This window comes from Heteronotia binoei, chromosome 3 (genome assembly GCF_032191835.1).
Source record: "Heteronotia binoei isolate CCM8104 ecotype False Entrance Well chromosome 3, APGP_CSIRO_Hbin_v1, whole genome shotgun sequence".
Taxonomy (NCBI): domain Eukaryota; kingdom Metazoa; phylum Chordata; class Lepidosauria; order Squamata; family Gekkonidae; genus Heteronotia; species Heteronotia binoei.
In genome coordinates this window covers 156,466,149-156,479,134 of record NC_083225.1, presented here as the reverse complement: position 1 = coordinate 156,479,134, position 12,986 = coordinate 156,466,149, and the positions used below count along the sequence as shown (strand labels likewise).

At 39.9% G+C, this 12,986-nt stretch overlaps 1 protein-coding gene across 4 annotated transcripts in view; it reads right to left on the bottom strand.

Annotated features, from left to right (window-relative positions):
* The window catches only part of DCLK1 (doublecortin like kinase 1), a 347,460-nt gene that overhangs the window by 150,674 nt on the left and 183,800 nt on the right, over positions 1–12,986 (bottom strand). For all 4 annotated transcript variants that reach the window (XM_060234697.1, XM_060234695.1, XM_060234698.1 and 1 more), the window contains exon 4: positions 10,606–10,705. In XM_060234697.1, coding sequence (XP_060090680.1) covers positions 10,606–10,705 — 100 coding nt within the window. The remainder of the gene's footprint in view (positions 1–10,605; positions 10,706–12,986) is intronic.

Here is a 12,986-nt window from a genome sequence, read left to right as displayed (position 1 = left end):
GGGAGACTTGTAAAGTAGTGTTGTCCTGATAATGTTATCAGGAGCAGCACAGACTGTTAATATTTCTGAGAGACTAAGCTTGGGCTTAGAGAGAAACAAGGTATTTGTAGATTGTGGGACACAATAACTATGTTTACCAAGTCCCATTCCAAATTAATGTGTGGTGTGTAGAGGGAAGAGAGGGAGTTGCTAATCTCATCTGAAAGAATCTGTGATGATCTGATCCCATACAGCATTAGCACAGATTATGGGGCAGACAGAATGCTGATGCTGCCTGAAATTAGACAAAACAGGAAGAAAGGGAGAGGTTTGGATATTACATTCTTGTCTCAGATCAGCAGGAGAGGCAAGGGGTTGGATCAAAACTAAGTTGGCAATTTCCGCCAAGTCTTCCTTCCCGCTACAGAGTAGACCCCCCCCCCATAGCATTCTTCAGCCTCCCCTACCCTCAGGAGCAGCATTTATGGGTGCAGCGGAAGGGCAAGTTCCATTCCATTGATGGAAGATTTAGACTGCAACCAGACCAGGATCCACAGAGTGGCACTCGTGCTATGCTTGAATGGACCTTGGCAATTCTGTCATTGCAATCCCCAAACAGAAGCCTTGTCTACTGAACCTCTCTCTCTCTTTTATCATGAATACTCCACAAAAATAAGTGCCTAATGATGGGTGGCTTTTACACTATGCATCCAAAGGTTTCACAGGTGCAGTTTTGTCACATACCAGATAGATACTGGATAGATCAACTTGCATCTCAGTGGGTACCTGATTTAATGGGCTTGGAAAGTCAGGAGAGATCAGAGTATACATAACAAGATAACAATCTTGGGAACCTTGAATTAAAAGGGAAAGAGGCATTTTTAAGTAACTCCTTTTACAGAGAGCACTGTGCAGCCTGAACATGCGGAACTGCTAATTTACTGACTCAAAGGCTGAAAATATAGAGTATTGATTCAGAAAGGTGAGGTATATATTAGCTGTTAGCTGATTTCTTCAAGTAATCCTGAATGCCAACATTAATATTACAGTTGCCTTTTGTGGCTGTTGCCACGAGCAAATATTTTTTATGCACCCCACAAGGCAGCTGCAATGTAATAATTGTCCCTTTTCTAAGATGGCAGCAGGGGAGGTAGCTTAGCTGTTTGACTGGAGAATGAATCAGCTCCTTTCTCCTTCATCCACCCCCCAAAAGTATGCATGGCCCCCTGGAATCCTTGCAATTCAGCTTCTCTATCCTGACAGCAAAGTTAAGAGGTTTTTTAAAAAAGAAAATAAGTTTTTGTGTTAGCCTCAAACAGGCACAAACCCAGAAAAATTTAATTGATTTACTTTCTATCCACTCAATGATTTAACTCCCTTAAAGGCCCTAAAATATATATTCCTGACCAGGCTGAACAACCACTACCCCCATGCTGGTTTTAAAAACCTGTAGCTCACTTTCATGCTGCAGGTAATTCCACAGAAGTGCAACATTGCTTAGAGGAACATCAAATTCTAATCATCACTCTATGACCTATCATATACATCCTCTTAGTACCATGGCAACACCAACAATTAGTCTTAGAATAGTCACAGCATATCCACACACAGAATTAGCACACAGTTATCCTATGTGAGAAGCTCCTTAAATTGTTGCTAGACACAAAGGCACTTAAAATCATAAATGCCAACAGAGTAGGACTGCTATACATATTGAAAACCACCTGCTAATTATGAAAATCAAGCACCTAGATTTGAGTATTTTCTACCAACTACCTAGGGCATATTTTTAGCATACACCACAAAAACTGAGAAATGAACAGCAGAAAGATTAGGAGTTAGTGTGGTAGCTGTGGCTAGCTGGTAGAGATTGTGGGCTCAGGAGTTATATTTCTCTGGGCAGATGTGAGCTTTGACCATGTTTTAAAACAAACAAAATAATGAAGACCAATTCAGATTTTGTAAGGCCAAATGCCTTGCAACAAATTCTGGCAATTTAGTCAGGGCTAGCAGATTGAGTTGTTCACAGTTTTTTCCTAACTGGACTCTTGTCAATGGAGAATGGAAAGGGTATGCTGAGTCATGTGCTAGGCAGCTGAGCTACTGCATACAGTGGTTCAGATCTGGCTGTTCAAGTTGCTTTTCAAAAAGAGAACAACCTGGAATCTCCTGTGGTGTTGCAACAGGCTTTGAAGGTGCTATCACTTCAGGTAGGGGTGGACAGCTGGATTGCAAGCAGTACACACCGTCTCTGACCTCATTGGGCATCAAGTCCATGTGATTTTCACAGCCTTCAGGAAGAACATCCTTGACACAGAGGAAAAGCCTGCAGTTGCATCAATCAGGCAACAGGCTGAACAGGCTTTTTCTGAGTTTGTTGAGAGCTTGGAACCAGGGACAACAGAAACCCATATTACTAGTGGGCAGTTTTATCACTTAACACAGAACAAAAAAGCCTTTTTGCCTTTTCATTTTAATACTACATCTAGTGTTTTCTCTTCTGTTTGCAATGCAGATTTTATCTTGGTATGGGAAGGTAGCTACAGGCCATCACATATATTAATCATATGATAGGGATAATAGAAGACCAGCCACTATGGTTGAATAGCCCCCTGAAGCTGAGCAGAATAGACATTGTGTTTATTCCATTACTATGTAATATTAAGATCTCCATAGATTTTAATCATGACTCATTTAGGGATTCCACCCAGCCAGAATTTTATTGATCTGACAAGGATTCTATGATCCTGGCCTTTCGCCGGAAGCAAAAGAAAATCCAGTTAGGCTAATACTTTTCAGTCACATATCAGTATAGGAAAGGAATTACATAGATGTACAATGAAAGTGGTGTTGTGATAATTCAAACACAGAAGGACCACTATGGGATGGGATGGGTCCAATGGCTCTCTTCTGCTTTGTCTTTCTATGTCATGGGAAGACTTAATAGAAAGGCACCTTTGAGCCCAACCTGATGTTGCATCATAGAGGTCAGCCCCTGGCCTACTACCTGCTGTGCTGCTGTTCAAATTAACCCGCAGAAACACAAGACAATACCTTTCACAGTCTGGGAGTCAAGAATGATAAAATAATTTAGTATGCTGCTGTTGGCTGCACATTCTGCTTCAGTAACTCTAGCAGCAGCTTCAGCTATAGTTATCAGTTGGTAAATGTATTAAATAGAAGTTTCTCTCACTTCCCTACACTAAGCAATGTCCACTTAGCAAAGCTATTGGATGCCCTTTAACCATTATAATAATGGCTTCCAGTCATATTTGGGTCTTGCTTTTTATTGCAGAATTGGACACAATTCTCCTTTGCACATTCTCCCCCCCCCCCCCCCCCCTGCACAATATCTACAGACTCTCCTGCTCAAATGTGAAAAAGCAGCTAATAATAAGGGAAGCATTCAATTCCAATTCACATTGAGGTTTTATCTAAGCTCATATGGGAGAAAGTAGTAGAGCTGCTCAGGAAGGAACAGATGCATCACAGGGAGCATGGGCTAACTCCAAGCCCAGAATTTTCAGCACTGCCAGTGGCCTTATGGTATAATCAGGGCTGGGGGTTTTTTTGGCTGGAACGCAGTTCCGGCTGGCTTGGTCCCAGAGGGAGTGGCCTAATATGCAAACCAGCTCATGCTAGGCTTTTTTTTTTTTTAGCAAAAAAAGCCCTGTGTGAAACAATGGTGACATCAGGGGGTGTCCTAACATGCAAATGAATTCAATTGAGGTATAATGAGGTATAATATATCCTCTTTTGTAAAAGGGCATATTTTCAGCATGTACAGTTATATCTCTGACAGATGAATAAAGTTTGAGTCTAATGGCACCCTTAAGAACAACAAAGTTTTATCCAAGGAATTAATTTTTATGTGCATGCACACTTCCTCAACTATAATGAAAGTGTGCAAGCACATGAAAGCTCATACCTTGAATAAAAGTTGGTTGGTCTTAAAGGTGCCACTGGACTCAAACTTTGTTCTACTGCTTCAGATCAACATGGCTACCTGCCTGGATCTAGCTCTGATAGTTAGCAGCCTTGCCATTTGCCCACTAACAGAGGACAATACTATGCGCTCAATGATTTGACGAGTGAGAGAACAAGGGGGGGTAGCATTAGCAGTGACAATTTAGGCATTTCCTCAATCTCTATGATACAGATCACTGAAATTGGAGGGATTTTTAAAGTATCAGCCAGAAATTACACCACATTCTCCACTCTATTGCATTTTCTGTCTTTACCATAGAGGAAATTCCTAGAGTTTCAAGGGTTGCCAGCTGTTGGTTGGGAAATACCTGGAGATTTGGGGGTGGAGTCTGAGGAGGGTGGGGTTTGGGAAAGGAAGGTACTTCAGTGGGGCAGAATGCCATAGAGTCTCCCTTCCAAAGCGGCCATTTTCTCAATGTGGACTGATCTTTGTCATCTGGAGAGCCACTGTAATCCCAGGAGATCTTCAGTTACCACCAGTTGGCAACCCTAGTGACATCACATTCCCTGAAATGCCACCTGCCCAAGCACTACCCCTCAAAATCTGGCATCACTCCAGACCCTACATAGGACCTGACATTCACATGCAGCAGACTGAAGTAGTAAAATTCCAAGGTGGTAGAATACATTTTATAATTAGCATTCCAAGTGGGGAATTACATTTTTAAATACTCTTCCAATGTAAAAGATGCTCCCTAGAAATATAAATTAGAGCAGAAGGAGAAAGCTCAAGTGGTACATTCCAGTACCATCTCAGAGTAATACCACTTCATTTCTGTTGCATATACAAGCCAGGCTAGGTCTCTATTATACATTAGTGTGTATACAAAACAAAGCAGAGCTACAATATGAATTGGTAGGGCACAATGCATTTAAGGGCCAGGGAACATCAGTTCTTATATCTGACAAAGTTCTATAGCCTTGTTTCTGAATTTTATTCTTTCCTCCCCTCTCTATCCAATTAGCTCACATAAAGCCCTGTGAGGCCTTATGAAATGTTCATAAATTGATTTCAGGTTATTTAACTATTTCAGACTATTTAATTTTTTTCCCAGTGAGTTTTTTTCGTTCACTCTTCCCAGCTAATGCATTTTGATTTGTTTTTATAAGATTTTTTTTTAAAAAAAACAAAGTTAATGAATATTAAGGATGAATATATTATCCTCAAATGCCTTCAGGAAAGTTAGACACTTTCTGAGAGCTAATGAATCATGGATTTTGAATAATTGGATTCTCTTTGGGAAAAGATATTGCTGTTATAGGAAAAAAAATGTGATGACGTTTGCAGGAAGAATAATATATGCTTATCCAGAACTTTCAATCCACAGAATGTATATCTAACTGTGCATGACAAACTTATACAAAAGAGGAACATCCTCTTGTGAGAAAACTTTCATTCATTAAGTGCAAAGCTCCATGTGGCCATATTTCAACCTCAGCAGTAAACTGAAAGTGGCCCGTTTATCTACAAAATACATTAGAAAAATTCAACATCAGTACGAAATGGAAGGTCACTTAATATAATTGCAAAAACACATCCTCAGATGCAAGTTGCCCAGACTTTGGTTTCCTCCAAAGACATCTGAAAGTTTCTAGCTACAGGGAACACAATAAAACCACTTATGAATAATTAGGCCAAGATTACAAATACAATGAACAGCATATTAAAAATGAATTACAGCAGATTTAAATTCAAACACATGCCTTCAAAAAAAAAACCTCTGAAGTTATCACTGAAACAATAAACTATTGAAAATGGATTTTAAACCATATCAACGAGGAAAGAATAAAAAGCTAGACTGTGAGATAATTATATAAAGCAGCAGGATTCATCAGTTACTTTTGTACTTCCTCTAAGGTGGGGCTTTCAGCTCCAGGTTGAAAAATATCTGGAGATTTTGAAGTTGGGGTCTGACAAGGACAGCATTTGGGGAGAGGGGAAACTTCAATGAGGTTTAATGCCACAGAGTCCACCTTCCAAAGTAGCCATTTTCTCCAGGTGAAGAGATCTCTATTATTAGTTTAGTTTATTATTATTATTAGTTTATTTATATTCCACCCATTCCTCCATTTGGGGGCTCAGAGCGGAGTACAACATAAATAGCAATAAAATCACAATAAAATTACAATCATAATAAAAAACCAGTTCCAACCTTGAGTAAAGTACTCTATCACCTGGAGACCATTGTTATTCCAGGAGATCTCCAGTTACCACCTAGGGAATGGCAGCCCTTTTCTTAGGAGAATGGAATACATTGGGCTCTCACCCATCATGAACCAGTTAGTCTAAAATCTACTTCGCTTTAGAGATTGAATATCAAGCTATTTTCTAAAGTAGTTTTCGCATATCTCATTCCTACTGGATGATAAAACTGTGGACAAGTAAGAGATCCTGGAATTGTGTTGAAAATGTCCTGCTGTGACTAATACATGCCTGAGGTGATTTCTATCAGTAAAATGGAACCCCCTGCTCATGAAAATTAAACATGTTGAGATAAGAGTTCCAGATTTCAGCTAGTCACACTCAGTCCAACTAGACACATATCCAATTCAGCTCATAGTTACAGGTAGTTATATACAGTAACAGTTATATATGATGAATACACATGAGGTGGTGATGACTGCCAGCATAGACAGCTTCAAGAAGGGATTGGATAAACATACGGAGCAGAGGTCCATCAGTGGCTATTAGCCACAGCGCATTGTTGGAACTCTCTGTCTGGGGCAGTGATGCTCTGTATTCTTGTGTGAGAGGGCTTCTAGTGTCCTGGCCCCATTGATGGGCTTCCTGATGTCATCTGTTTTTTTGGCCACTGTGTGACACAGAATGTTGGACTGGATGGGCCATTGGCTTGATCCAACATGGCTTCTCTTATGTTCTTATGGTCACATATCACAAGGTTATTTCAGGTTCCACAGGAAAATTCAGCAGTAGTTCCATATAAGCAGAAAGAACTGTATTGTACAAAGACAATAGAAAAAGCCCAGCAGGAACTCATTTGCATATTAGGTCACATCCCCTGACACCAAGCCAGCCAGAACTGCGTTCCTGTGTGTTCCTGCTCAAGAAAAGCCTTGGACAGTATATACAATAATCATTTATGTTCAAAGGGCATTTTGCTTTTCTTTGTGGAAAAAGTCCAGAACAGATTGATCTGAACTGTAAGGTTCTAAAAAAAAAATTAATGCACAATTTTTAATAAATACATTCTACTCTGATGGAACAAAAGGGGGGTATCCCATCAGGGGAGGGATGGTGGCTCAGTGGTAGAGCATCTGCTTGGCAAGCAGAAGGTCCCAGGTTCAATTCCCGGCATCTCCAACTAAGAAGGATCCAGGTTAAGTAGGTGTGAAAAACCTCAGCTGGAGACCCTGGAGAGCCACTGCCAGTCCGAGTAGACAATACTGACTTTGATGGACTGAGGGTCTGATTCAGTAGAAGGCAGCTTCATATGTTCATATGTTCAGTTTCTGTGATTATCTGCTCACACAAGTTGTTTAAGTCATGCAGGGCAACCATTTCAGACAATCACAACCCTCGTATGGCTAGAAGGTTAAAATTATATGTGCAAAGCTCCTGTTGTAGGTATTAAAAAGAGGAAGCTGCTAATCCAAAACTCCATATGATTTGGGATTCACACCTAATCCTTTATGTGGTCATCTTCAAAGTCCCTGCTTTGGGTACCCCCACCTTCTGAGACTGGTGGAGAGCAACCCAGGAAAGGGTCTTCTGAGCCATGGCACAAGGGGAAGTATGAAAAATGGCACCAATCCAACTCTACCACATGAGCATTGCTTCAGTTTAGTTGCCTTCAAAAGCCTCTTTCAACATGAAGGCTTTACAATGCTTCCAGGTCTGTCCCAAAGTGGCAATTCTCCTGACATCCTCTGGGAGGCTGTTCCAAAGGACAGGTGCCATAGCTGAGAAGAAATGTGCTCAAGCAGTAGCAGATCCAATGATACTTCAAGGATGAGACACTGAAGGAAGAGCTTTAAACTGGTGCATATGCTCATGCAGGGAGCGATGGGCCTTCAAGTATGCAGGTTGCAAGATATGTAGGTAAGAACATGACCCAGAAACAAACATGACCCAGAAACAAATAAGCAACCCTTGTACATGATACAAATTTGACATGATAGGACTCATACTCTAGTTAGTAATATCTGTGTTCTGTACAGTATAAAATGTTATCCTTCAGATATATGTTTGCTGGTTTATAATAACTTACAGAATTCTATCTAGGTGGGTAGCCTCGTTGGTCTGAAAATGTTAGAGTTCAGTTGCACCTTTAAGACCAGCCAAGTTTTATTCAACGTATGTGCACACATGCACACAAAGGCTTATCCCTTGAACAAAACTTTATTGAAGATGCCACTGGACTCTAACTTATAGAGTTCTAGTTGATAATTTGCATTTCCATGTTTATCTATATGAAAGCAGAGATGGCTACTCACCTATATGTGTTCTCACATTCTATATCTTATAACCAATAATCATCATAGTGGACTTGTTTGAATTATTTTATACAAGTCTGAATACTAATTTATTACAGTTTATTTTTCATCTTTCTTCCATCAGGGAACATCAGGTTATCAGGAAATGTTCTGTACAGGCAGGATTCTGACCTGTAGCTTTTGCATTTAATAATAAACGTGTATTTCCATTTTCTTTGTAAAGTGCTATTCTGGAACTGCCTTTGGACTGGAAAAAAATCATGGAACAATAATGTACAAAGACTTACTGGGCAGCCGTTACTGCTGGTTCCCAGAAAATGAAGGTAGACATACAACAGAATTAACCACCTGGTCATTTAGGCTGACTGGAAGTAGGTTAAGCCAGAGTAAATAAACTGTGCAGCAACACAGCAGGAATTGTACTTCAAGCTGACAGGAGCCTTTAGTCATGTAATTCTGCTTAATTCTCAGGACATACTAGCAGGTATCTTGCACTGAATTAGCAAAATCTTGTGCTATGTGAATATGCCTTCACTGAAGGAATCTAAATTATTAAGACACGTTTCCAGACTGAGATATTTTGAACCAACTACAGGAAATATTTCAACGGTTACTTTACTAATCTTGTGGGATGAAAATAACTGTTGTTTCACCTGTCTCCTAGTCCACAAATGTCCTCACGCGGAATTTGAAGCAAGTAATTATCATTATACAAGTTGCACATGATTTGTTACACTAACGCACCATTCAACTACAAGAACAAGAGCATCTTACTGGCTGAAGATAAAAACAAGTTAGGTATATATTTTACGCTTTGGTATATTTTTGAAAAAGTATTGCTTGTTTAACATGAGTTTCAGGGAGATGGACATATTTAAGAATGGTGTGGGAAGGGGTTGTCTCTGGTTTAGATGAGGAAAATGGCAGGAGAAGAATCTTTAAATCTTTTCTTGATCTGTAGCCCCAATCTGAATTATAGGTCCTCTGCTAGGTAAGCACATTTTTAAAAACACCAAAAGCACCATCTATGGAACCAAGCATGTTATCTACTGATACCTCAATTCACTTCCTCAGATATAGACAACAGTTTCTGATATTAAAGGATTCTCAAAGACCAAGTCTTTGTGCCACATCTTAAAAACAGGCATAATTTGAGAGATTCCCCAGAAATTAGCTCTATTTCTCTACCACAAGACTGACTTTTTCTAACATGTGGGAAGAACAAGTCAACTAGCAGTGTCTGCTCTCCAGAGTACAGCCAAAAAGCTGCTTAACACATTAGCCAATGTTCTATAATCATAACAGATGGGGAATTATGAGTGATTTCCCCTCTTCTCTTTTTACCATTTGGGAATAATAATCAAGGTTACAGAAACCTGACAATGGAAAACATAACACTTTTTACTTTAATAGTGTATACTGTTCAAGAGGCATCTGAGCCCTGAAAATCTGATCTATGTCCATTGCCAAGCAGACAGTAAAGTACAAATACTGGTACAGGGAACCAGACTTCAAGATGTGCTGGCAAATTAAGATGAGGTCAGTTTTCAGAGATTACAATCTCTGTTTCTTTTCATTTTAATAATCATCTTCTGTTCTTTCTTCTTTAATAGTTATGTTTGTTCTGCAATAGTTCTATAATTCTGCACATGATATGTATGGATGTAATCACATGGACAATAATGCTAAGAAGAACTTGAATGCAGCAGAAATAGAGGAAGAGCAAACATGAGATGGACTGACTCTGTACCAAAAGCCACAGACTTCAAACCTGAGCAAGGCTGTTAATTACGGGATGTTTGGGAGGATATTAATTCATAGGATTGCCATAAACTGCAAGCAAGTTAACAGAATTTCACACAGACACAATTGTGTAGAATAAAAGCTTAGAAGACTTTTTAAAAGCTACATCTATTTAGCAAAACCCCAACAACCTTGCTATTTTCAGAATAATGAGCAACACTTCACAATCCTTCAATTTTCCACTAATCAATAGGCAGTAGTATTTGCAAGGATTTTGAAAGAAACATGGAGAGGGATTTTGAACCAGGTTTTAGGTTAGCAGCTAGAAGCTTGATTTCAGTCTTCTGGTTCCAGTTCTCATACGCACATACACACAGGAAATCCAAGCCTTATAGAAAAAATTCCTAATTTATGCCAATGGGAAAAATACAATTTTCTTACCACTTTCATCTAGCAAGAAGTCATCCTGGTAACGAAACTTCTCAGGTCCACATGCAATAAATATGTCATCATCGCCAAAAAAATCCTGAAGGCACATTACCTGCAATAAGAAATTGAAGATGTGAAATTGGCATCAAATCTCACAGACATACAAAGCTTCTGGGGGGAAATAGTTTAGATTCATAAGGAATGCTGGGACAGACACCTTCTAAAGCACTGCAATACAAAACAATTAAAAAGTATGGAACACTTTTATAGACAATGCCATAAGATTCAGTCACGCTTACAATAGTAATAGTTTACCATGTTGTGTCAAAATTCTGTAACAGAAAATATAAGGTTAAAGCCTTGTACTTTTATCAGTTAAAATAGTATCTCATTTAGGTACTTTATTGGTTCTGAAAGTTCTTAAACACATTCGCTGTTGGCAAAGTATGTTTCAACCTGTTCTATAGGAACAAGCACAAATGGCAATATATGGGAAATTCACAAGATATGGATGCAAGAGACCGTGAGGTAAGTGGTAGAAATCGTTAAGATCCTAATCTGAAATTATCCTCCACTCCCTTGACATGCTGATCCCCGAAACTGGGTTAAAGCTTTCAAAGACAGCACCCATCACTGAACAAAAAGTTACTATCAAACCAACAATGAAAAGAAAAAGAGAACGCTCTGCTACGCTTGCATAAGTCTGTGTGTGCTTAAAGGGTCTCTTTGGGCCACGGTTAAGCAAAAGAGGAGCCCATGGTAGGATTGCCAACTCTGTGGAAAATCTAGAAATCTGGTGATGGAACCTTGATAAGGTAAGGTTTGGGGAGTGGTGGGACCTCAGTGGGTTATAGTGGCATAGAATCCACGCTCCACAACTGCCATTTTCTCCAGGAGAACTGTTCTTTAACTGAAGATCAGTTATAATTTTGGGAGATATCCAGGCCCCACCTGGGGATGGCAGCTCTAGTCTATCTCATCCCTAAAAAAATAATGTTTCCTCCAGAAAATTAATCTCCATTATATAAATATATATTAAAAAGTCATACCATTCCTAAAAATGCATCAGTCAGGCCTAGTCAAGAAATACAGATGCAATGTAACGCACCAGAACTCACTTGGTGACAAATCACTTAGTCACTGCAATTATCTTCATATAAATGAGCATCCTTTCTATGCTTGTTCTGCCTTGATCTTTATTACTTTCTACTTTATATAGTAGAAATATATTGTACAGCACAACACATTTTCTTTCAGCTTGTAATTCTGTTCCAACAATTTTCACTGCCAAATGTCTACCTGACAATAAAGAGAATATTTAGTCTCAAATTAGATGAGCAGCCATAATGTTACCTTGTCTGCAACAGTAGAGAAAAGCAAGAGTCCAGGAGCACCTTAAAGACTAACAAAATTTGTGGCAGGGGATGAGCTTTCACGAGTCACTGCTCACTTCAGCAGTAACTCACAAAAGCTCATACTCTGCCCTGCCACAAATTTTGTTAGTCTTCAAGGTGCTCCTGGACTCTTGCTCTTTTCTAGTCTAGATTATCCAGGCATGGAACAACTACAGCTCACCGCAATCTTATCTACCTGAAGGACTGCCTCCCCCATACTGTTCAATGCACTAATGATATCTTCCCAACCCTACTCCTCCCCCCAAAAATGACAGAGGTGAGGTAGGTGGCAACCATATGCAGGAGGGCTTTGATATGATTGGAGAGCCCCCCCTTAAGTCTTGCCCTTTATGCACAAATCCATTCAATTCCAGTGTTCCATCTTTTAAAGTTGTTATGGTCCACTTCTAGCTTAGGGGCTGTTCTGTGGCAGTGTTTTTTTCAAGATAAGAGACTTCAGGCATGGTTTGCCATTGCCTGCCTCTGCATAGAAACCCTAGACTCCCACAGAGGGGAAAATGGAGGAGGTGACTCTCCTCAGAGGGGACAGAAGGTAGGATAGCCCAAGGAAATGTAGCATTTGACTTCCTTCTTTTTATCACTGCTGGGGGAGGGGGTGATAACACAGATGGATTAGACCTAGACCCAGGAAAGTGAGTGCAAGGGATCATACAAAAGTGGAAGCTCAACTCAGGCTAGGGAAGAGGAAGTAAGGACTGCACACATGTGTGTGTGCATGCACACACACACCTACACAGAGCCTGCTAAGGTGAGCCAGTCGTGAGAAAGAAAAGGGAAGAGTTGCTGGAACCAACTTTCCTTCCCATTTGAGGCCTGTAATGGAGTCTACTCAATTTCAGCCAGAACAGCGGAGAGTAGTTGGATTGGCCAAAGGTGCAAGAAGCTCCACACTTGCTTAAGATCCTGGAGAACCAATGCTGGTAGGAATATACACTCTTTGGTGGAACTGACCAGTGGTCTTACCTTTTAAGACAATTT